Below are 26,808 nucleotides of genomic sequence, written 5' to 3' on the forward strand. Positions count from 1 at the left end.
AGTCAAAACCTCTCAGATTTGCAATTTAAAATCTTTGACCATTGAAATCTGTTGCCAAATTTGAGCCAGTTACCAGTTACACCGCAAGCTACTCACATGAGTGACTGCAACTGCTTGCGACACAATGTGGGTTTGTTCCACTGCACAACAAATTTGAGAAAAGTTTACAATTTTGCAAATGAACATTTTATTTTTAGATCGTAACGACCAAGTCCCGTCCGGTCAGATACTGTAGTGGAGTGACGAGAGAGTGAGTTGATCCGAGAGAGGGAGTGACGAGAGAGAGTTGATGTGAACTGCAGGTCGAATGGGACTTTTCAATGAGTTTGCAAATTCGGGCGGCATGAGAGACAATGTTTTTTCTACATAACATTCATTTTAGCAGCAAACAATTTTTTTCACTGTCAAAATGGTTTGATACGGTTTTTCTTCTAGATCTTCTGTACAGCAGAAACAAACTTTGTTTCCCTGTTATCTCTGTTACGACCCGCTAGTATCAGGCCGCAACACAAAAGAGGATTCAAACAGCACGTTGCAATTCAAAAGAGTTTTATTACATTAAACATACAATCGGAAACAAAAATAAACAGAAGTCTAGGGATAAAGAAAAACAACAGGTTAACAAACAATAATATCTTTGACGCTACATGTGTAAGACAAATACCCGGAGGAGCCACTCCTGAGGAGAGTTTCTCCAAAGAGTGCCCTCCCTTAAGAAGGCACCGCACTCTTTATATGCTCTAACTAATTAGCAATTAGCATGAGGAAAAACCAATCAGGAACTCCCACGGCTGGACCAATAGGATCAGAGGACTCAGGGACGTCACACCTCCCAATCCAAAAGGAGGTTCTCGGAAGAACCGACAAAAGAGAAAAAAAAAAAATAGTACGAATGCAAAACCATCATTCCAAAATGTAAATGTATAATAACTTTAATACTCATCTCCATAAAATCTCACTCCATTCTGATCCTGAAATCCTGGGCCCTAGGACATCAGAGAAAAAATAAAGGAGAAAGAGAGAGAAGAAAAGATACCAGACACTACTGGGACAGTTTACATACGGGAGAGAGCATCAGCAATTATGTTATCCTTGCCACGTATGTGTTTAATCTGCAAGTGGAAAGGTTGAAGAATAAGGCTCCATCGCATTATTCTCTGATTCTTACCGCGCATTCGATCTAGGAAAGTCAACGGATTATGATCAGTGTATACCGTAATCGGACCACATACAGAGCTCAAATAAACCTCGAAATGTTGAACGGCTAAAATAAGAGCTAATGCTTCTTTTTCCACGGTAGAATAGACTTGCTGATGACGATTGAATTTCTTTGAAAAATAACTGACTGGATGTTCAATTCCGTTAAAATCTTCTTGTAGAAGAACAGCACCAGCACCGTAAGCGCTTGCATCAACTGCAAGTAGAAAATGCTTGTCAAAATTAGGAGCAGACAACACTGGAGCATTTGCTAATAAAGATTTGGCATTCTCAAAGGAACACTGACATTGCTCTGACCATTGAAAAGGTCTCTTAGGGCTTAGCAAATCAGTCAGAGGGGCAACTACACTTGCAAAATTATGGCAAAAACCCCTGTAGTAACCCACCATCCCAAGAAATCGTCGCAACTCACGACGGGTAGTTGGTTTGGGAAAACTGCAGATGGCATTCACTTTAGCGTGAATCGGCTTCACACAACCCCTGCCAACCACCTTCCCTAAGTATGTCACAGTGGCCTTTCCAAACTCACTCTTAGCAAGATTTACAGTTAAGTTGGCTTTGGCTAAACGCACAAAGAGCTCTCTAATTTGATCAAGGTGTTCAGACCAAGAAGAACTATACAAAACAACATCGTCCAGGTAAGCTTCACAACCAGTCATCCCAGACAAAACGTGATTTATTAACCGCTGAAATGTAGCGGGAGCATTTCGGACCCCGAAAGGCATAACTGTGTACTGCAGGAAGCTATCAGGTGTAACAAAAGCAGATAGTTCTTTAGCACGAGATGTCAATGGCACTTGCCAATAACCCTTCAGGAGGTCAAATTTGCTAACAAATTGCGCTGAGCCGACACGGTCAACACAGTCATCAATTCTTGGTAGAGGATAACAATCAGGCTTTGTCAGAGAATTGAGCTTTCTGTAATCAGTACAGAAACGATACGAATTATCAGGTTTATTCACCAAGATACATGGGGAACTCCAAGAACTAAAACTAGGTTCCGCCAAGTCATGATCGAGTAAATAATCTACTTCTTTCTGAAGTAACTTCCTTTTAATCGGGTTGACACGATAAGCATGTTGTTTTACTGGTTGAGCTGTACCAACATCAATATCATGCTCCACGACGGAAGTTCGAGTAGGAACATCAGAAAAGATTGAGTGAAACAAGCTTACTAACTCAATAATATCAGCCTTCTCCGACTCGGACAAGTGAGATAAAATGTGAGCTAAGTCAGCAAGAACTTCTGAATTATTCAACCGCCCTTCCACTTCTCCTCGAGAGGGACCTTTCATCTCTTCTGGATTGTCAACCATCTCTACAGATGTTTCCAAAACACTTGGATCTGCCATTCCAGTAGCTGTCACAACATCAACAGAGAGAGAAGGAACAGGAGTCACATAAGATTTTAGTAAATTAACATGACAAAACTGTGTTTTCTTTCGACGATCGGGTGTATTTACTAAATAGTTGTTATTCGGGAGACTCTTCGCAATCGTATATGGTCCAGCAAACCTAGCCTGGAAAGGAGTATTCAAAACAGGCAACAACGCCAGCACTTGATCACCTGCTTGAAAATGTCTGGACTTCACTTTGCGATCAAACAATCTCTGCATCTTCTCTGAGATTTAGCCAGCTTCCGCAGAGCAATAGCTCTAGCTTCGTAAAGTCGATAACGGAAACTACTTACATAATCTAAAACATTCTCAGGAGGATCCAAATTAGTCCACTCATCTGCCAAGACAGCAATAGGACCCCTAACAGTGTGTCCAAACACCAACTCATTAGGGCTAAAGCCTATGCTCTCCTGTACAACCTCACGAATAGCGAGCAGCATCCAAGGAAGTCCTTCCTCCCAGTCACAGTCAAGTTCGACACAATAAGACCTCAACAGTGACTTAAGAGTCTGATGGAATCTTTCCAGACATCCTTGACTTTGAGGATGATAAGCACTCGATATATTATGTTTAACTTTAAGTTGTCGCATGACCTTAGAAAAGTTTCGGGACATAAAATTTGAACCCTGATCGGATTGAATAGTTTCCGGAATGCCAAAAGTTGACATAAAACTGGTTAAAGCCTTTAAAATAGCTTTGGAAGTGATTGATCTCAGAGGATAAGCTGCAGGATAACGTGTAGTCTGACACATTACGGTGAATAAATATGCATGTCCAGCCTTAGATCTTGGTAACGGACCAACACAATCAACAGTCAAGTGTGCAAAAGGTGTTGTAACTGCTGCAATAGGCTGTAAGGGAGCTAATGGAACCTTTTGATTCGGCTTACCTGTCATCTGACAAGTATGACAGGTTCGGATATAATTAATCACATCTCGCTTACACCTAGGCCAATAAAATTTTCTTAACACTCTATCATAGGTCTTCCGTACCCCCATATGACCAGCCATGCCCTGATGTGATAATTGTAAGAGGTCTTGACGGAAATTAAGTGGAACCACAATTTGAATTCTAGGATCGAGTGAAAAGTCAAAGCTCATAGGTTGTTGTCTATAAAGCAATCCATCTCGAAGAAAATAGAAAGGAGATGAAGTCTTGTCTTCTCCGTCACGAACTAAAGAAAACAATTCTTGCAGAGTATCATCCGCCTGCTGTGCTTTGATAAGATCATCTCGAGTCACACTATAAAGCGAAGATAAAGAGCAAGATGTGTTAACATGTTCCTCACAGATAAATGGACATTCAGACACTGTATCAGACTTATTAGTCTTATTGTTATCAACAGCATGTGAATCATGCACTGGAATCACATCTTCCACCTCCGTATACACAGTATTTAATTCTGGCTGAAAAGAATTTTCAGAAACAATAAAAGTATCACAGAGAATGTTTTCATCTGGCATACTTTTCTTAGCCATCGCTCTAGTTACTGCACATGCAGGATATAGATTAGGACAGTCAGAAGATCCATCTAATTTATCAACAACAGAAATCACTACAGGTGGAACATCAGCGTCAGACTTTTCCCAAACATTTCCCCCGGCTAAATCATTGCCAAGTATGAAAGTGACACCTGAGACAGGAAGCATAGCACGAACTCCAACTACCACCTCACCTGACACAAGTTTAGAATCAAGATGGATGCGGTGCAGAGGAACTTCCATGAACCCCATCTCAAGTCCTCTAACCAGTACTTGAGTTCCCGTATCAGTACGTTCAGACAACGGCAAAAGTCCTTCTAACAAAAAGGATTGCCCCGCCCCAGTATCTCGTAAGATGCGTACAGGTACAGTCTTCTCTGAATTAGGCAAAGCCACGGTTCCTTCAGTGAGAAATGGTGCAAAATCAACACAATTTTCCCCATTCTCCTTCTCAGTAATATCTACCCGTTCAACCTGTTCATTAAATCGAGCAGAAATATGATTCACATTCGATGTAGATATTAAACCCACAGGTTTAACACCCTTCTCTTTCTTTTTGAGAGCGAAACAGTCTGCAATTTTATGTCCTACCTTCTTACAGTAGAAACAAACCATCTCAGCTTTCAAACGTGAAGTGTTATCAAAACTATTTGACACAGTATTCTGGCGTGAAACCATCTGTTTAGATCTACCATTAACACTCAACTTAGGCCTGCTCAAATCATTGAAGTTATTGACAGAAATTTTATGAGTAAGAACAAACTCATCTGCCATAAGAGCAGCATCGGACATTTTACTCACTTTATGCTCATTGAGGTACATAGCAACAGCATTTGGAACACAGTTTTTAAACTCCTCTAAAAGAATCAGTTCTCTAAGCTGTTCCTTGGTGGTTACTTTTACTGAGGTACACCAGCGGTCAAACAAATTCTCTTTCTCTCTAGCAAACTCAAGATATGTACAGTTTTCAGCCCTAAAGTGACTTCTAAATTTCTGGCGGTATGCTTCGGGTGCCAGTTCATAAGCATGCAAAATAGCAGACTTAACAATTTCATAATCACCACTTTGTTCCATAGTCAACGCTGAATAAACATCCTGTGCTCTTCCTACTAAAACACATTGCAATAGTAAGGTCCAAAATTCTTTTGGCCATCTTAAAGACTCTGCAACACGCTCAAAATGTTGAAAATACTTCTCTACTTCCTACTTCCTTCTCTGAAAACAGCGGTACAAGTCTAATGTTTTTGTAAACGTCAAAACCCGGTGCAGTTAACACAGTTTCCACAGACGATGCATGACGTGGAGTTTCAACTGTTTGTGCATGCAACTCTAATTCCATTTTCCTCAACTGAAAATCTCTTTCCTCCCTTTCAGATTGTAACTCCAGTTTACGTAACTCTAGTTTCTGTTGTAACTCTAGTTTTCTCATTTCAAGATCACTTTCTTTCAGTGCACAAGCGTCACGCTCAGCACGTAATTTTTCCGCATCCACACATAACTGTTTCTCTTGCAAAGACATCTCACTAAATTTCACATTTCGATCGGCAGCATAAAGAGGAGAGGTTAAAGACTCTTCAGGATCAATATCTTGAGCTCTTACCTCTAAAACACCCCGCTCAAAAAGTGCATTTTTCACAACTTTCACCAACGTGTCTTTCAGCTTCTTATCATTACTCGTTACCTCCACATCAAAGCGCTCGGCAATCTGCAACAACTCTTCCTTCGTGCATCTCTCCAGTAAGATTTCCGAAGGAAATGAGAAGAAATCCTCGATCACCGACGACATTTCTGTTAAAAGAGGCAGCAGAGAAACACAACAATACAACCGCACACGTGAGACGCCGCTAAACTAGAGCACTAGGACTACAAATCCCATCAGCCACTTCGCCTGGTATTGTCACCCACACATGCTCCAGTTAGAATCCGCACTTTCGTTATGAGATAAACAAAGACTTACCACAAGTCATCTCAAATTATCTTCATAATCAGCAGACATACAAAATATGCAGATGCAGAAAACAAAAAGTGTCACCCTAAATGAAAATGAGAGACTCCAGTTCCTAACTATAGACAACACTAACTAAACCTACCTAGTCTTCAAAGGTGTACCGGACTCGGGGCGGTATTTAAACGCTGAGCTCAAGGACAATTGGCATTTTAAACCAAAAGCCTGAAGCGTACCCCCAACAGAGATTTAAAACCCCCGTCCAGAATAACCTTCAAAAATAAGAAAGGCAAAATAACAAAAAAAATAACAAACAGTGCCTCGACGGAAGAGTTTTAAACCCAGCTGAGAACACTCTAACTACCTGAAGTCTACTCATTCAAAAAGAGTGAACACCTTAAACACTATGTATTTACTTACACATGCAGCATCCCGGACGAGCCTCCAATTTTATGTTACGACCCGCTAGTATCAGGCCGCAACACAAAAGAGGATTCAAACAGCACGTTGCAATTCAAAAGAGTTTTATTACATTAAACATACAATCGGAAACAAAAATAAACAGAAGTCTAGGGATAAAGAAAAACAACAGGTTAACAAACAATAATATCTTTGACGCTACATGTGTAAGACAAATACCCGGAGGAGCCACTCCTGAGGAGAGTTTCTCCAAAGAGTGCCCTCCCTTAAGAAGGCACCGCACTCTTTATATGCTCTAACTAATTAGCAATTAGCATGAGGAAAAACCAATCAGGAACTCCCACGGCTGGACCAATAGGATCAGAGGACTCAGGGACGTCACATCTCTGTAAAACTGCTTTGAAACAATCGGTCTGGTAAAAAGCGCTATATAAATAAAGATGAATTGACCAGCACCCTCCCTGTATACTAACAAAGCAAGTTAACTTGAAAGTTGGGTTGCTATATAATACTATAAAAGTCACTACTACTGCTTTATGAAACGCACTTCTGTTCAGCTTAAGGCCACAGTACACTGGAGTGTTTACCAGCTAGCTCTTGTGTTTAATTAAGTATTCATGCCTCACGAATCCAGACATTAACCTTTAAAGCAGGATGGCCAGGAGATCCTTCACGCCTGTCAGGGTGATAAGTGCTCTCGCACACTACTCGCATGCTCACTACAAAGGTCAAAAGGCTCATTAACTATTTTTTTTTCTGACATCCACAACAAAATAACCTTCAAGATTATAAGTCTATGTTTAAAGCTAATAACCATAAATTAATTGAGTGTACAAACTACTGTATGAGAAAGAAAACAATAAGTCTGTGAAAACCCTTTAGGAGCAGTACTTTTCATATAACAAAATCATCATTAATACTACTTTTAGTCCAGACTCTAATTAAATCATGCAGATTTCATGTAAACAGAACATACACACAAACTCTCGATTCTATTTAAATGAGAAAAATGTTCATTATTTACTCACCTGAGAGATTTTTAGTCAAGTAAAGAGAGATTTTTAGTCCTTCGGTCCAAGACAAATGATTGATTTACAAAATTACAGAAATGCTAATGTAACATATATTGATACTGAGTCCCTCATAATGAGCTTTATAATGTGGACAGTGATGTGAAGAAGCAGAAGCAGCACATCCATCCATAATCTTTGATTATAGAAACTTACATCATTTGAATTGATTTCAGATTGTTGGTTTTCACATAAAGGATTTTCTGAAAATTGCATCATTCCTTGTAAAAGATGGATGTCTAAAACCTACACACAACATCTGACTTAAAAGCAAGAGTAATAATGTTTTTTTTAAACAATTTAAACCAGACAGATAAATTTCAAATATGCATGTCAATGTTTTTATTATAAATAATTTCAATGCCACTGAATTTTTCCTGCCAGCAAATGGAAACATAATAAAAGCCACAAAGCAAAAACAAAATGTAAGTTGTTCAATACAGCACTCAAGAAAAAAGAACAAAGACATATATGTCACATGGTAACCAGTACCGTAATATCATAGAGCAAAATCATCAAACGGCTCACAACCATAAAAAAATACTGAAAGAAGGTACAGTATTTCTGCTTGTTTAAATCAGAGAACTACATTTTTCTTGCACTTTCCCCCAGCGAGGAAATTTAAAGCACATTTCTGGCACTTTCTGTACATTGTTATTATTGTATACTATTATTATAACCACTGCAATGTGAACTAGCTCATTTCTATTTGATGACATACAGAAAACACCTTAATCCTTGGTCCTTAGGACCTCATTAAACACATGCTCCTCAAGATATGAGCGCAAACAAATGACTTTCTTTTCAGACTTGTGCAATAAATATCCCTTGGAAGATGCTGCAATGTATTAGATGGCAAGGACAAACCTTTGGAAAGTTGGATTGGACTCATTTGACATTCATTCACCCAAAACCACTAAAAATATTCACACATACAGTGAATGCACTTTTGCAGATCTTGTGATTGCTGGGGCCTGGTTGGGACATCAGGAGGAAGTCCTGTTATAACCGACACCTAAATGTTTGGACAACCACAGTTGTGCCAACTGCATTGTGGATGCGTAAGTGCTTGCTTTGGACCCGATGCACATTTTGTATTGCTTGAGCTCTAAACGCGTGTCACAAAAGACAGTATGAAATATATGCACAATACCTGCTTCTTGAGAGCGAAACACTTTCAAGCCAGAATCGATGACTTTAGTGTACAAATCAACATCCTCTAAACCCCAGCCTTGTATTGAGGTGTCAAACCCTCCCGCTCTAAGCAAGTCACTTTTGAATATGCAGGTGATCCCAAATCCATAATCTCGCCAAAATCCACTCTTCTTGGTAAAGACAAAGCTGCTGTCTGCAGGAGGGTCACCAGCATAGACAATTTTGGGATCATACTGACTGAAGACGACGGGGAAATACGCCTGACTTCCCTCAATGGTGTTGTCTCGACATCTCTGGAGGGCGTCAGTGTTGAAGACCAGGTCCACATCGCAGAAAAACAGCAGCGAGTTGTTCCTCAGCTGAGAAGAGCCCATCTCAAGGGCCAGGCCTCGAGAGAAGTCTCCCGTCATAGGTATGATTGACAGGTCTGCTTTAGGATATCGGTTGTGATATTCTTTTATCAGCTCTAGGTGTCTCTCCTTATCCTGGTTTGTATCATTGTCAACCAGGATTATGGTCAGCTTCACGTTCTGGTTGGGGATCAGGCAGATTCTCTCAAAGTTTTCCATGTAACGCACAAAGATTTCATAGCGACCGGTGAGCGGGACGAGGAAGTGCACTTTGGTCTGACTCTGGACTTGTGTGGACTCTGAGATCTGGAAGGAGGAGAAGATCTTGAGCGAGCTGGAGAGGAAAGAGAGCGAGCGAGAGTCGCCGTTGATGGTGTCTTCCAGTCGAGACACGTCGAGGTCCTCCGCCTCGCTGAAGAACGGCCGGCTGAAGGACTGCTGAAGGTAAGCGTGTCTACGCACCGGCACGGTCACCTTCCTACCCTTGTGCTTCTTGTAGAGCAGCAGAAGGTCCAAAATGTACTCGGCACCGTGAAGCGGATCCACACGTCTGTAGCCATACTGGATCTCCTTGAAGTCTATGACGCGACCTCGAGTTTTTGAGTTCTCGTTGATCATTTCCATCACTTGAAGCACGGTGTCTTCCAGTGCGGAGCGCACCAGATTTCCGAGGCCCTGACGGGGCATCTGCTTCTTACTGGACGAGTACAGGTGCCGAGTGGTGACGAACTCCCACTCGAGGACGTCCCTGCGGCCCGCGGGCCGGTAGCGTGTGTATGAGGGTGACGCCCCGAGCTGCTGGTCCTCCCGCCGGACCGCGGCGCTGCCGAGCTGGCTCACGCTGAGGGCCTCCCGGTGCAGCTGGACTGTGCGGTGCCGCAGCTGGGAGAGCCGGCGGGTCAGCAGGTACATGTGCAGACGGTACTGGTACGCCGGACGCTTATTGGGGTGCAACGTGATGGCATTGTGGATCTTGCTACTGTGAAGGTCCTGGATGAAACCTTTCTTGTTGTGTTCATAGTTCTCATAGAACAACTTCTGCATCTGCAGAGAGAAAGAAGAGAACAACTTGAGTATTTTAGTGACTCATACAGCACTTTGGTCAGTCCTCAGACTGTTTTTAAATGTGCTTTTAAAAACAAAAGAACTAAAACTTAACTTAATGACACCCAAACCCTCACCCGTATGCGCTTGTTTATCATGACTAAAAGCATAAATTCCTCCTTCCACTAAATCAGTGTTCCTCAAATCCTCTACTTTGCAGACCTTTACAAAAAATAAGTAAACTTCCAGTTCATTTTATTAAGTATACTTCAAGTATATTACAGTACTTTATGTAGTAAGTATACTAATGTCAATATACTAGTAGTATACTTGTAAGTGTACTATTTCCATACTACTTGGTACTAAATTGGCCCACTTTTAGTGTAGTATACTGAGTACACAACTTGTTTCCAACTAAGTTTTTTGTTTGTACTGCAACTATACTACAAGTGAACTTATAGGTATACTGATAGTCATATACTTGTAATAGCACTTTTTGTTTTGTTTATGAAAGTACACTTTGAAACATACTCACAGTAAATTACTAGTTTAAGTTTTATACTACAAGTATATTTTTGGCTAGGGACTGCAAATTAAGGGAACTTAACATTATACTTACTGTTTATTTATTATTTTTGCATTTTAAGTATACTACTATGTTCCTATTTAGGTATTCATTTTTTACACTTGAAATAGGTCTTTAACTGTACTTTAAGTGGATTTGAAGTAAATTCCTCTTTACATTACCATACACACAAATTCACACACTTAGAATAAGGAACATATCTGTTTTCTTTATAAATCAATATTTTCAAACAATGTAAGTTTATGAGACAGCATGTAAAACTATGTGAAAAAAGTATTTAATAGGCTTTATAATCAAAAGAGTAAACTACAAGCCAAGTATACTTAAAATAATTCAATATAAGTTTAAGATATTTCGATCAAAAGATTGAGTACAAGCCCCTAGTTTGATTTTCCGTTGTAAGGATGTCTTTACCAGTCAGCTCGACATATCTACATAATATCTAAAAGATTCCTGGGAAAAAGATTTAGGTATTCAGATAACTGACGAGGACTGGACAAGAGTCTATCAAGTTCATAAACACATGTTCCAGTAACTTAAGCCACTAACTAGTCAAGTCAAGTCAAGTCACCTTTATTTATATAGTTCTTTTTACAATACAGATTGTATTAAAGCAGCTTCACAGTGATAACATGAACATATTACAACAAAGTTTGTTTCTAGAAGAAAATTGCATCATCGTCCACTTTAAGTAAGGTAGATCAATAACATTGTTGAATATTAAACTAATTCGATATAAAGTAGTACCTACTACCTAGGCTTCATTATTCTAGGGCTAAGCTTAACAAATTCTACCCCTCCATGTCCTCTAACTGTAACAAATGTGAATCTACCGAGGGCTCTCTGGGACATCTCTTCTGGTCATGCCCAAAGCTTTACGAGTTTTGGAGCGAAGTTTTCAGATTCTACCCTGAGACATATTCTTGTGACCTCTCCCCTGACACGGCTATTGCTATTTTCAGAAAAAAGTTTGAGTACAAGTATAGGCCAAATATACTTAGACCTTTCTGTCAGTATTAGTCAAGTAGCCTATACTTAAGTGCAATTTTAAGTATGTTTCTGAGAAGTACATAAATAGTAGACAAAATATATTTGTTTTTATTTTAAAAGAAGTATACTAATAGCACACTTGTATAAATAAACTTCTTTTTTGAAAGGGAAGCTGTAACCCTCATCTGAACAAGCCCATATAGGTTTTCAGAGTCACAGACAGCCGATTTTCAACAGGATTTGAGCTAAACTGGTGTTCATCATGGATGCAGAGATTTGCTCCCGTTCAGAGACAAAACCACCAGTGAGGTCAGAGCCTGATGATGGGTAATATGATCTGGCTCGCTTTTTGTATTCTAGCTGATGATGAAGGGGTTTAATGGGGTTTGTGCAGGTCAGTCAAGTTCTTCCACACCAAAAACAATTTTTATATGGACCTCGCTTTGTGCACAGCGTTAGTGTTTCCCAATCTTGTTGTTCTTGTCCTCCCTTATCTGACCTCATTCATTTCAGGTCTTGGAGTTTCTAACAATCTAACAATGAGTTGATGTGTATTCGATTAAAAAGAGTTTAAAACTCTGTACGGTTAGTTTGACTGAACCACTGATTTAGCAGACACTTTTATTCAAAACATCATAAATTACACATTTATAACAAGCAATTCATCACAGAGTCACCAATATTAATAGTATACTGTGGCAGGTTTATTAAAAAGCTAGATTAGGAAATAAGCTAGAGCAGATGTGATTGTTTAAAGGTTGTGAAGAGGAAAGTGCTTGCATAAGAGCCGCTGTTATGATGGTCTCAGTTCATTTTCACCAGAGAGGAGCCGAGACGGCTGGAAAGCAAATTTGTTCCTCCCGGTGAAGGAACAACAAGAAACAAGGAACAAGAAGTTGTTCAAGTCAGTCACTCACTGTCACTGGCGGCAAGGAGCATACACTAGTAAAGGTGTATTGAGGTAAGAGATGGCCGTTCCAGTAAATGTGATTCTGGTGGCTGCTGGGATCAGTGGGATCAGAGTTATTGTCATACAGAAAACGGCAACAAAGTCTAAAGTAAAAAAAAAAGATCTAAAACGCCCCTGTATGAGCCAGCATTAAGAAATATTCATGGCCTTACAGTGTCTCTCAGACATATTGCTCACTACGCCAGCTTTGTGCTTCAGTGCGGCGATATATGGAGTCAGCTCTCGGACACGGGATTTACTCCGAGAAGCCTCCTGTGCTTTCCCTTCTCTCACATCTGCTGCTCATGTGTGATCTCACTCATGGCACGATATGACTCAAACCACCACTGGGAGGAGATATATACTGGAAAGCAGGACATGGCTGTGTTCTAGCCAAGCTCAGTCAATGGAAAATTTGACCAACCCCGTTTAGCCTAATGTAAAATAATAATAGCTAGACAAAAGAGGCCCTGATATATAAGATATATTTGAGAGAGAGAGGATAGGCCTGAAAGAGAGGCCATCAAAACTTAGTACAGCTGTTGAAATTGAACAGTGCCAGATTAATTTTTATCAGCTCTCACCCTCACACACGCAAACCTGCAAGACGTCCATCCAAGTGTGCCAGATTTTGTATTTGAGAGATGTGTTAACACACATACACATGCAGCATGGTCAGTAAGCAGCTTTCTCCACATCTTCCTGTTACTTTAGTCGTCCAGTGTTTTCCCACACAGATGTGTACCCTTAAAAACCTGTAAGAATGCCACTTGTGCGTTTACACGACCACATAAGAGCCACATATTCTCCAGGTATGTTAAACACTACTAACATCCTTCAGATGGCGTAAGGATGGTATTAGTGTTCAAGTGATGTTTAAGAACGTTGCTTTTTGCAAAAAAAAAACAGCAATAAATTATTTTCTTAAATGCATGTAAAAATAATAAACTATAATTGTCCTACAAGGCATATTTTTAAAAGCAGCATGCCTGTCGGCATAGTAGATGAACCTCATTTCATATACAAGATGTAAATCTTTATTGTAAACTTACCTACAATGCAGATTTAATGTCTCAATTATTTATCTCATAAGAAAATAAGATAATAAATCCTCTATATTAACTCAGCTTAAGTCTACTTTAAGTGCTCTTTAATCACTTTTTATCGCAATATGATCCCCAATAGGCTGATCAAGCAGGGTTGACTGTACATTTTCCCAGTTAATACATAGCTACCTGCCAAATAAATAAATATAAGGACATGAGTTGACTTGCATTTGTTTCACTATATTAATATAATTATTATTACATCTACAGTATGTAAGAAATCACTGACAACAGCCATTTATACAGTTTATTGTCATTATACACAAATGTACAGAGAAGCCACTACTGACCAATACTATCAAGTGTTGCAGAGAGATTCAATCCTTAAAACAAACTGAACAATGTTGTGTGATGTTGTTTAAGACCTTTTCTATCTCTAATAGTGAACAAACTCCTGATTGCAACAGAACAGTTGAGTCACCCTTACAGCGATGAAGTCATAACTCCACAAGTTCCACAAAGTTTCCTTTCCTGCTTATAGAGAAATGATTCTTCCTCCCCTCTAGCGTGCATTATGATTATTAGATGTATCCCATGTGTTAGACTCGATGAGCAGCACTACTGTCTGCAGGTCTAGTGCTCTGTTGTGTTTCCTAACGCTCAGACTCAAATACTAACACCTTTATTCTGACCGGTCCTGTCCTCACACTGAACGCTTTGTCCAGCACGTCACTACTGATGTTGTTGTTGTTTGAGAGCCTCACTAACACGACTGTGGTGTAATTCCCCTGTTCAGATCTCCAGACCTGAGTACACAGTCTTCCTCATTCCTCTGAGATGAAGCGAGTTCCCTGCGGTGTTCAGACCAGAGTAAGTGAGCGGCTCATAATGTAACTGCACATTTAGCAAGAATTCACACGTTAAACACATTCAGCTAGCATGATACAGATGGATCACTCAAATTAGAAAGAATGTGAAGGTTATGATGACGGTGATGGACATCAGCAGGAGTTTATAGTTATTTGTTTATCCCTTCTAGATATGCTACTGAATATGATCGCGTGAAAGCACATTTCAAGCAGGTACTTATTCACACACACAATCGCTCTCTCACTGATGCATTCAAACAAATTTAATCTTACAGTGCTACTTTATCTGTATATGATTGATAATGATAATGAGCAGAAATCTGTAATAAATGTAGCGACCCATAGATAAAATAAAAAAAATGAAAAAATCAGTTATTTTCATCTTTCCAAACAAAATTTACATTGCAGAAAGCAGCAAAGATATTTAACGTTTAATCCTGATTACCATGCAATAAGCTTGGCATGCCGTAGGAAAAATGTTTTCAAATCAGTGTTCCAATAAACCTGTCACGGTTTATAAATTCACTGATTCCTTCTTGTCTAGTGTTTCTGTTGTTATCCGGGTGTGTGTGAGTGGGCGTTACCACTTCATTCAGCTGATCAGCGATCCAGCTGATCATCATCTACTCCTCAGCTGCAGCTCATTCAGACACATATATATTGCTCACTGTTTTCTCCTCTCATTGTCAGATCGTTGTAAGAAGTCCCTCGTGTGTGTTGATCCCTCCTGTGCTTTCAGCTTGTGTTTCAGCTTGTGTCTTGTTCGTGTTCACTTGGATTATCACCGGCCGTGGATTACATCACCTCACCTGGATCTTCACTTCACATTGTCGCTATTCACCGGACTCCTGACCATCTCGTCCCTGCGTCACCAGTAGTATTGTTGTGTGTTATCTGACCATGGACTGAGAATAAACATTCTTCACTTGCATCTTTGCTTCTGTGTTTTTTTGCCGTTACAGAACGATCTGACCCATTATGGCAGCAGCGAGTGAGGCGAACCCATTGGAAGAGTTTGTAAACTCCAGTATTCAGCGCATGGACACTCAGGAGAGGAACCTTAACGAGACGGGGCGCGCCGTTCAAGTGCTGGTGACGCAGGTGTCCGAGCTCACCCAGCAGATACAACAGCTACGTGTGTCCCACTGCGCCCCCCACACCGGCCATTCCTCTCATACCACCTGCGGAAGCCTCCCAGTCAGAACCCTGCCTACCCATCCCACAAGCCTACGATGGTGAGCCTAGTTTCTGTCGCGCCTTTTTTAACACGATGTTCTATGCACTTTGCCCTGCAGCCTCGCAAAGTAGCATTCGTGCTCACGTTACTGACTGGGAGAGGGGCACTCTGGGGAACGGCGGTGTGGGGGAACCAGGATCCATGCTGCGCCTCGTTCCAGGCACTCTCCGACGAGATGAAAAGGGTGTTCGATAGAGCGGTTGCCGGGAGAGAGGCGGCCCGGTGCTCGCGGAGTTAAGACAGGAGGAAAGATCACTATCGGACTACTCCATCGAGTTTAGAACCCTGGCGGCAGAGTGTCACTGGAACGAGGAGGCGCAGTGGGACATGTTCCTGCATGGGCTGGCTGACCGCGTTCAAAGGAAGATCTACACCCTGGATCTTCCTACATCTCTGAATGGACTCACAGATCTTGCCCTTCGTGTAGACGCACGACTAGCGAGAGTGGAACGCAGAGCACCACCAAAGCGGGCCAGGGGAGGAGTTGAGAGTCTACGATCCAGCGGCGGGGACGCGGTCAGCCCCGTCTACGATCACGAGCCCATGCAGGTCGGGCGAGCTCGGCTTTCCCGGGAGGAGAAGGAGAGGCGGAGATCCCAAGGACTATGCCTTTACTGCGGGGCCGCTGGACACTTCGCATACAACTGTCCAGTAAAAGGCCTAGCCCGACAGTAAAGTTGAGGCTACTGTCGGGTGGGATCTCCCAGCTGAGAAGACCTCATATACATCAACCCTCCTCCCGGTAAGACTAAGATGGTCAGGCCACAATCACGACTGTCAGGCACTGGTGGATTCTGGGGCAGAAGGTAACTTCATGGACCATGGTTTTGCTCAAAGATTTCACATTCCCCTTCTATCCCTCACCAGTAGTATAGCAGTTCATGCACTTAACGGTCAAAATCTGCCTACCATCTCACTCATCACCGGACCCATCACCCTCATTAAATCTGGCAACCACGCTGAGACATGTTCTTTCTACATTATGGACTCACCCCTCGCACCCGTTGTTCTCGGACACCCCTGGCTAATTGAACACAATCCAAGAATTGACTGGCAACAGAGATCAGTGTTAGAATGGAGTGGTAAATGTCATGAGTCTTGTCTTGTGTCTGCCTGTTCGTCTGTTGCTGTCTCTGTGTTTCAGGAGGAGGCAGTGGATTTATCTAACGTGCCCGCGGAGTACTTGGACCTGAAGGAAGTGTTCAGTAAGTATCGTGCTGCTTCTCTACCTCCGCATCGTCCCTATGACTGTGCTATGGACTTAATGTCAGGTAAGTCTCCGCCTAAAGGCAAGTTATATTCACTTTCTGTCCCAGAGAGGGAGGCTATGGAGAAATATATTTCTGATTCTCTAGCATCTGGGTTCATCCGCCATTCTTCTTCTCCAGCGGGGGCGGGGTTCTTTTTTGTGGGGAAGAAAGACGGATCTCTGCGACCTTGCATTGATTGCCGAGGGTTGAACAGCATCACGGTGAAGAATACGTCTCCTTTACCGTTGATATCTTCAGCTTTCAAGAGGTTGCAGGGAGCGTCTATCTTCACGAAATTGGATCTACGTAATGCTTATCATTTGGTCAGCATTAGAAAGGGGGATGAATGGAAGAATGCTTTTAACACCCCCAGGGGACACTTTGAATACTTGGTCATGCCTTTCGGGCTGTCCAACTCCCCAGTAGTCTTCCAGGCTCTCGTCAATGACGTGCTGCGAGATATGGTTGATCAGTTCATTTATGTCTACCTGGATGACATATTGAAATTTTCATCATCTCTCCAGGAACACGTGCAGCACGTCCGACGAGTGCTTCAGAGGTTGCTAGAGAATGGGCTTTTTGTCAAGGCGGAGAAATGCGTTTTTCATGCACAGTCTGTTCCATTTCTAGGATACATTGTGTCGTCTGAGGGAATTCGCATTGATCCCGAGAAGGTTAAGGCTGTGGTAGATTGGCCAAGCCCAAATTCCCGTAAGGCCCTACAGAGGTTTCTGGGATTCACCAATTTTTACCGGCGTTTTATTTGCAATTTCAGCCAACTAGCCTCGCCTCTGACCGCCTTGACTTCCCCCAGAACTACGTTCAGGTGGTCAGACGCTGCTGAGGCAGCGTTTGCCAAACTGAAGGACCGCTTTGTTTCGGCCCCGATCCTTATTACCCCTGATCCATCACGTCAGTTCGTTGTCGAGGTCGACGCGTCAGAGCTGTGGGTAGGAGCGGTGATATCTCAGCATTCTCCCACAGACGACAGATTACATCCATGCGCGTTTTTATCTCATCGTTTATCCCCTACCGAACGCAATTATGACATTGGTAACAGGGAGTTGTTGGCAGTCAAGTTAGCGTTGGAGGAATGGCGTCACTGGTTGGAGGGGTCGGGGGTACCTTTTATCGTCTGGACCGACCATATGAATTTGGAATATATCAGAACTGCTAAAAGATTGAACTCTAGGCAGGCTCGGTGGGCACTTTTTTTCGGACGTTTTGACTTTACTCTCTCGTACCGCCCGGGTTCCAAGAACATCAAACCCGATTCTTTGTCACGCATTTTTGATCGATCTGAACGCCCGTCTACTCCCGAGTGCATTTTACCGGGGAATCTATTTATCTCCACACTCGTTTGGGAGGTCGAATCGAAGGTCAAGGCGGCCTTAGAAGGGGTAATGCCTCCGCCCGGCTGCCCACCGAATCGCTTGTTTGTGCCAGAGGAATTAAGGTCTGACGTTATTCAGTAGGTGCATTGTTCCAACGTGGCTTGTCATCCAGGAGTCAACCGTACTAGCTTTTTAGTCTAGCAACGATTCTGGTGGCCACGTATGGCTTGTGACATTCACAATTTTGTTTTGGCTTGCTCAGTTTGTGCCACGGGTAAGACTTCCAATCGACCTCCAGATGGGTTACTTCAACCGCTGCCTGTCCCTTCGAGACCCTGGTCCCATATCGCTCTAGATTTTATCACCGCCCTCCCACCCTCTCAGGGTAAGACGGTGGTTTTAACCGTGGTGGACCGATTCTCGAAGGCGACTCACTTTATCCCCTTACCCAAATTACCCTCAGCTAAGGAAACAGCGTTGATAGTTGTAGATCACGTCTTTCGTATTCATGGCCTCCCGACAGACGTGGTTTCCGACAGAGAACCCCAGTTTGTGTCCAAATTTTGGCGAGAGTTTTGTAGATTACTGGGAGCGACTGTTAGTCTGTCCTCAGGGTTTCATCCCCAGAGCAATGGTCAAACCGAGAGAGCCAACCAAGATCTTGGGTGTTACGATGTTGTTACGATGTTTGGTTTCCAAGAATCCTTCCTCTTGGAGCCAGCAACTGTCCGTGGTGAAGTACGCCCACAATACGTTACCAGTGTCAGCTACGGATATGTCTCCGTGTGAGTGTAGTATAGGATACCAGCCACCAATTTTTCCCAGTCTGGAATCCGAGGTCGCGGTTCCCTCCGCTCACGCTTTCGTCCAGAGGTGTCACCGCACTTGGACTAGAGCCCGTGAGACTCTACTCCAGGTGGGGGAGCGCACCAAGGCCAAGGCCGATCGCCACCGGTCAAAGCCTACCGTATACGTCGTTGGTCAAAAAGTGTGGTTTTCTACTAAAAACATTTCTCTCCGCTCCGTTTCTAATAAACTTGCTCCCAAATTCATTGGCCCGTTTGTTGTCACCAAGATCATTAGTCCGGTGGCAGTCCGCCTCAAATTGCCTCCAGTGTACAGGAGGATTCATTCCGCCTTCCATGTATCCAAAATCAAGCCCATGTTTTATTCTCGTATTAATTCGCCAGTCCCGGTTTCTCCCCCACCGCGACTCGTAGAAGGGGAACCTACTTATTCGGTAAATCGCATTCTGGACTCGAGGCGGAGGGGACGCGGATTCCAGTACTTGGTGGACTGGGAAGGTTACGGTCCGGAGGAGAGAAGTTGGGTACCTGCTAGAGACATCCTGGACCATTCCCTTATTGATGATTACAATCGACAGGTAAGGGAGTCTGGGAACGCCAGGAGGCGTTCTTAGGAGAAGGGGTACTGTCAGGGTTTATAAATTCACTGATTCCTTCTTGTCTCGTGTTTCTGTTGTTATCCGGGTGTGTGTGAGTGGTCGTTACCACTTCATTCAGCTGATCAGCGATCCAGCTGATCATCATCTACTCCTCAGCTGCAGCTCATTCAGACCCATATATATTGATCACCGTTTTCTCCTCTCATTGTCAGATCGTTGTATGAAGCCTTGTGTGTGTTGGTCCCTCCTGTCGGCGTTTCAGCTCGTGTCTTGTTCGTGTTCACTTGGATTATCGGCGGCCGTGGATTACATCACCCCACCTGGATCTTCACTTCACATCGTCACTATTCACCGGACTCCTGACCATCTCGTCCCTGCGTCACCAGTAGTATTGTTGTGTGTTATCTGACCGTGTACTGAGAATAAACATTCTTCAATTGCATCTTTGCTTCTGTGTTTTTTTGCCGTAACAAAACCACGCTGAAACTATTCTCCTAGTATTGTTTATTTATTTGATAATTTAATAAGCCTATATATTATGAACAGAACTTTTGCGAGATTTCAAAGCGTTATTAAATGCCTCGAGCCCGGAGGGAAATTGCTGCCAGTCATCGGGTTCAGACTCTTCTACATCACGTGCAGATCAGCGGGATCGACGGCCCTTAGCTATTGAAGATCCTACCATGTTTAGATTATCAACAGTGAATACAGTAAATTGCTTGCAACAATACATTATCAAAGCTCTATGGCTGATTTCTAGCAGTTTCATAATGTCATAAATGCTGACGTCTGCAACTTAACCCACAAGCTCTTTTGGTCATGTCTGCTGACAGGAGGTAAATGTAAAGTTGGCTCTGGACTCTAGTGGTCGGATTATAAATGCTGCAGTCATGCGGTCGGTCGCTTCGGGATGTTTTGCATCCAGTATAAAGCATCTAGTGTCTCCAGAGCAGAACTCGAATTCAGACTCAGCTCTGAAAAGCGTAACTTTGTTTTTGGTGTATAAGTGTAGGCAAAAGCAAAAGTGAGGCTGGATCAGTGATGAGACGCAGTAAACCCTCTCTGCTGCATTACACCTGCTATGAAATATGTACAGGTCCAGTCCTGTGATGTGTCAAGCACAGACAGGAGGAAATGTATAAGCAATATGTGGAAGAGTAAGAGGAGAATGTGTCAAGTCAAGTCTAGTCATGTTTATTTATATAGCGCTTTCTATAATACAGATAGTTTCAGAGCAGCTTTACAGTGATAAACACTCGCTTCGCAACATTTTTTAATTTCAGAAACCAATCTGTAGCAATGTTCAGGGAAGAAGGACGCGGGAACCGCCGAACAATCAAAGAAACTTTATTTAAAATAAAACAAACAAACCAAAAAACCGCCAGCAGCCCCTAGCGGACGACTGCTGGCTAAAATAAAATACAAATACAAAAACCAAACACAACTAAAATACAGGCCTGTTCCTCTCTCGATCATCAACGTTGTCCCTCCTCCTTTATGCTTCCGCTCCTCCATGAGAGATGCGAGACCGTCGTGCTTCACAGGTGTTGCTCATTAGTTATCGCACCACTTGCCTCGCGCCGTTCTCTCACGTCCCTCGGCTGTCCTGTTCGCCACACAATCAATCAATTTTAATTGCTTGCAACTTTCATTTCAAATGTGAAGCAGCTCTAAAACAGATAATATAATGTCCTTAAGTTCAAGAAAGAAAAATATGTATTACTTCAAATAGACTTCACAGGACTATTTTCAATAAGTTTAACGGGTCCCTGTTCATTTTAGAGTTATGCAAATATATTCAGGCTTTAGCATGTTAGACCTGCACTGAAGTACAGCTGTGAAGTTCCAGTGTTTCACAGCTCAATCTCAAGCCCATTTCCACTAAAACTCTAGTATAAATGAGAGGGAAGTGATTCTGCAACTCTAGAACGAAGCTCTGTTATTCATGTTCTGCTTCAAGCATTAAGACTAACAATGTCTCCAGCAGCGTCTTTATACACACACACACACACACACACACACACACACACACACACACACACACACACACACACACACACACACACACACACACACACACACACACACACACACACACACACACACACACGGATCGCGTGGGTTGTCTGCGATTGTGATGTAGTTTAACCCCCTGTGCAGCGTTAAACATCTGTGATGTCTTGATGCGACTTCTGTGAAGAGTAAACTGTATATCACTGTTATTGTTTAACAGTGTCAAAAGCTTTGGTCTACTTCTATACAACCAATGTAAGGGTCCTGTCCTTCTCTTATGCCAGTGCATGTCAGGGTCAGGGGTGAGAGAAGACGAACACAAGTTTTCAGATTAGCCACTTAATCTGGCACAAAGCAAAACGAGATGGCAAAACTCTAGACTGCTTCAGGGGCCAGTGAGGCGATGCTTTATCTTTACAGATATCACGTGTTTGAATTTACTGATATGCATTTTACTCAGTATACAAGTCTCTGAACAAAAGTTTGGAATAATTAAGATTTTTAATGTATTTGAAAGAAGTCTCTTCTGCTCACTAAGGCTGCATTTATTTGATCAAAAATATAATAAAATAGTAATTTTATGAAAAATGACTACAATTCAAAATAGCTGTTTTCTATGTGAATAATAAAATGTAATTTATTCCTGTGATCAAAGCTGAATTTTCAGCATCATTACTCCAGTCTTCAGTCACATGATCCACAGAAATAATTCTAATATGATGATTTGGAGCTCAATTATTATTGATGCACAATATTTAGTAATGGTTCTTATTATAATCAGATTGTTTGATGAATAGAAACTTAAAAAGAACAGCATTTTTTTAAATATAAATCTTTGTAACATTATAAATGTCTTTACTGTCACTTTTGATTTAATGAGTGCTTGATGAATAAATTTATTATTTTATTTCCTTTTTTTTTTAATGGTAATGTATCACAGTTTCCACAAAAATTTTAAGCAGCAAAAACGTTTTCAATATTAATAATAATAACTATATTTAATAATTGTGCATCAATAATAATTGAGCAGTAAGTCATAATATCAGAATGATTTCTGGAAGATCATGTGACACTGAAGACTGGAGTAATGACGCTGAAAATTCAGCTTTACCATCACAGGAATAAATTACAATTTACAGGTATTTTAAATTGTAATAATATTTACCCAATATTCAGTTTTTCACAGTATTTATGATTAAATGTGTAATAAATGCAGCCTTGAAGAGCATAAGAGACCTCTTTCAAAACAAAACTTCCAAACTTTTGACCAGTAGTGTGTATATATATATATATATATATATATATATATATATATATATATAAACGTTTGATTGTTCCATCATAAGTAACCAATTTGTGACCAAATTATTAAATAATTATAAGAACATAAGTTCTCAAAACTCACAAGACTCATAATGGAAAGCTAAGATCAGCCGCTCTTCCTCAGGGTTTCCCTCATGCTTGGACTGCACTGGGAACAGTGCTTTACTGAAGGAATGAGTGAGGGTCGGCAGTCATTCGTGTCTGTTTCTGCGTCTCTGAAGTGTAGTGAATCAACAAAGCACAGCCTTATTTCCAGCACATTAACTCAATCTGAGAAATCTCATTCATTTCTCCCTTGAGCTACGAGGCAATAACACCATTAAGACTTCTGCAATTTCACTCACAGTCGGGGTGTTCTGTGTTTAGATGCTGTTATTAGTTTGCATGAGGAGATGAGAATGTCTTCAGAAGAACAACTACTCGTTCAGTTTGACAGTGTTGTTTCTTGCACAGCCGGTTCAGAACAAAACAACAAAGGGCCAAATGAAAATACCACAAACGGCATGTGTTTCTCTGTGACTGCGTCCTCCATGTGAGATCACATCAGCCTTTAAAGGAAAGTGATGCTGTTTCAAATTCAGAAAGTGAAACAATTATTTAAAATTTGAAATGCAGGGGGTTCACATTAATCTAATCCAAATCTGGCTTGTTGTAGTGTAGGATTGTTGCAGGACTGATTTAGGCAGCAGTTTATGAGTGATATCTAAAAGGCACAAAGAAATTGTGACTGCGTCTGAAAGCTCAGGACTGACTTGTTTCCTCACTTCCCAATCAGGCAATGACTTCACAGGCAATGTATGTGCATGAAGGCTCATCATGAACCTGCTTTCAGACAGACTTCTGGGGCAGCATAACGGTTTAATGACATACAGCAAAATAGAGCGAGCTTTGGTGATAACTAAGCCAATATTTAATTGCTACAATAGTAGAAATGACATCAAAAGTGGAAACGGTTGGTTAAAAATGTCCATTTACACACAACTTTCAGTTTTAGTTCTGCACTGTTGTATAAAATCAATAGGCTATCATGTTTACAATAGCGTTGATATTTGGGAGAACAGCACTCTATGTCCTGAGTTATAAACATAAATATATGCTTTTATAAATATTAAAACTCCTTCAGGGAGGAGGGCCCTTTTCAGGGCGAGCTACTGCTCTCAAATCTTTCTACATATTTAAACTTGCCAGATCACTATCGATCATGACAGCAAATAATAGATCTGAGATCTAGCATCATTCCTACTTATCTCTAGTGCTCATTTCAAAGACAGTATCACGCTTCATAAACTGACTCTGACTGACTTTGATCTGCAAATCACTGATGTTCAAATCGGAACAAGAATGGAATTCAACAGCAAGAAAAAAATCAACTACATAATCAAGGATAATCAATCAAGGGTTTTGTGAAGATCTTGCCACTAAGCAGACATTGATGAGCCAAATCATGGAACATTCACACACAGCTGGTTAACTGTGTTAATTCACCATATATGGTAAAAACATGTGAATAACAAAACATATAACTAACTAAATCATAATACATCATTTGTGAATCTGTTCACTGTTCTCTGGAGAGGATATTGCTCAACAGATTGCAAGAACCAGTGGAGGTTTGTTCTTGCACGTCAAGCAAGTATGTTTGTGCTTCCATGAACCATGTTTGATGTATGGTGATCAATGTTTATATGTGAATCAAGGCCTAATTACCTCTGTATAAAGTGACCATGTCTTTTTAGAAGACTTTGACTAAAGTGCTTGGCTCATGTGGATTAGTTTTACAATTTTTAGTTTTTACAAGCTTGAAAGTTTTGGGTGAACAAACTTTCAATGAAGGGACAGAAATCTCTCAGGTTTAATTAAAATATGGAACAACGTGATGGTGAATAATTGATGACAAAATCTTTATTTTTGGGGGAAATATCCTTGAAAGTTATCTTCATTTTGGTGGCTCAGCAAATATTGAGAAATGAGCCCATTTTACAGCACATATAAAGCTGAATATCCCTCCAGCCAGTGTGTGTCTGTAGAGCGTATGAGTATCTGAAGCAGAGCTGTACTCGATCCTCAACGGCAGTGGACATGAAAAGAGCAGAAATCATGTTTATTGATTCTGTCCACACAATGAGAATGAGATGTTTACTAGCACAATAGAAATGAGCATTAGTTTGAGGAAAGGGTTAACTATCATCAGAGCAAAGACATCAGGACATATACAACTAAACTGTGGGAATATGAATATTCGGTGTATTCACATTGCGTATATATATATGTGTGTTTGTAAAATAACGTGAAATTTGTGTTTCAGGAAAAGCTCCTTTCATCCTGACATTGGTCTTATGCAGCGGTGGAAAGAGTACAAAAAATTTGACTCAAGTAAAAGTATCGCTATTTAAGAAAAAATTTAGTACAAGTATAAGTACTAAAAAATAATATGACTCAAGTAAAGTAGTTTGCTGAAAAATTACTCAAGTTACTACGTTACAAAGTACTTTTAGTATTATTTTTCTATTTTTACCCAAAATGAGGCGATGTTAACAACATGGACCGCTAAACACTCGCATGTAATTTCTGTTTCATTCATACTGGAAGCCAGAGGGCGCCCTTGTGCGGAAAGTTCACAAGTGAGATTCATAGAAGTATTAAACTTATGCAGTTCCAGGAAATCCCTCATATGGGCATTAGATATCACTACAGCGGAATAACAAGCAGATAGAGATGTTTTGACTGATGAAACATGAAGACAAACACACTGGTATAAAATAATTAAAATAGTATGACTAGAAAAGTGAAAAAATGAACTGGGGTACGGGTTAACATGTTAAATAAAATGCTCTTTTTCGTTCAAACAAAAATATGTGCCGGGAGCACACTGTTGCTATAGCAACAAATGCTGTTCTTGCACAAGCTCTGCGATGCACCACATATTGCGCAATCACGTTGAAAAGTCACGCGTGTTCCGGTTAAAAAATGTAGGGTAGGGCAAAAAACTCCTCCAACTTCAAAATCGTCCAACATTGTTGTTTTACCTTTTATTTATTTTTATTATTTTTTGTAAATGGCGTTTGACTTAGTCTTTGCACGTTCGGTTTATAAACACTGGGTCTGTACTTCCACCTACGTCACGCGTGACCTTTCAACGTGATTACGTAATTTGTGGCGCATCACAGAGCTAGAGCAAGACGAGCATTTGTGGTTAAAAAGTATAAAAAAAATTTTTTTATTTTTTTTTTGAAAATCGCGGATGGTTTGTCTAGATCAGACTCTTATTCCTCGACTAGGATCGTGTCGAGAATTTAAAGCTTCACTGAAACTTCACTATATGGAGAAAAATCCTGGAATGTTTTCCCCAAAAACCTTAAATTCTTTTCGACAATATAAACTCATCGAGCATCGGCAGGGAGTGAACCAAATCCAAGGTAAGGCTAAGGAGATGCACTTCCTCTTAAAAAAAACATTTAAATAGAATGTCATGAAATAGTTTCAAGTTACGTGTCACCATAAACACTCATGATTAATTATTTGTTATCAAAGCGGCTACGTTAACAAACCACTATAATTTGAACAGAAAAACAAGCATACTTTATGCATGATTTGGCATGGATAAACAGTTCGAATAATAAATAACCGTTACCTTACCTAATGCAGCAAAACAAAAGTTGTATTACAATTCGAAATGGATTATATATCACCTAGAAAGCTTGAATCACTTATTAAGTCAACATAATG

The 26,808-nt window shown here is 41.1% G+C and overlaps 1 protein-coding gene across 4 annotated transcripts in view; it reads right to left on the reverse strand.

The window, feature by feature from the left end:
- chsy3 (chondroitin sulfate synthase 3) overlaps positions 1-26,808 on the reverse strand; it is a 130,829-nt gene that overhangs the window by 11,959 nt on the left and 92,062 nt on the right. The window contains exon 3 of one of the 4 annotated variants that reach the window (XM_077243408.1): positions 7,850-10,080. The exons of 2 other annotated variants lie outside the window; for them this stretch is intronic. In XM_077243408.1, the coding sequence (XP_077099523.1) occupies positions 8,518-10,080 (1,563 nt within the window). In that variant the 3' untranslated portion in view covers positions 7,850-8,517. Of the gene's footprint in view, positions 1-7,849; positions 10,081-14,346; positions 14,503-26,808 lie in introns of those variants that run through there. One more of the 4 variants, XM_077243411.1, reaches the window with a different exon arrangement.

This window comes from Siphateles boraxobius, unplaced genomic scaffold, assembly GCF_051911475.1.
Source record: "Siphateles boraxobius isolate OS27281-9 unplaced genomic scaffold, OSU_SipBor_1 25, whole genome shotgun sequence".
NCBI lineage: Eukaryota > Metazoa > Chordata > Actinopteri > Cypriniformes > Leuciscidae > Siphateles > Siphateles boraxobius.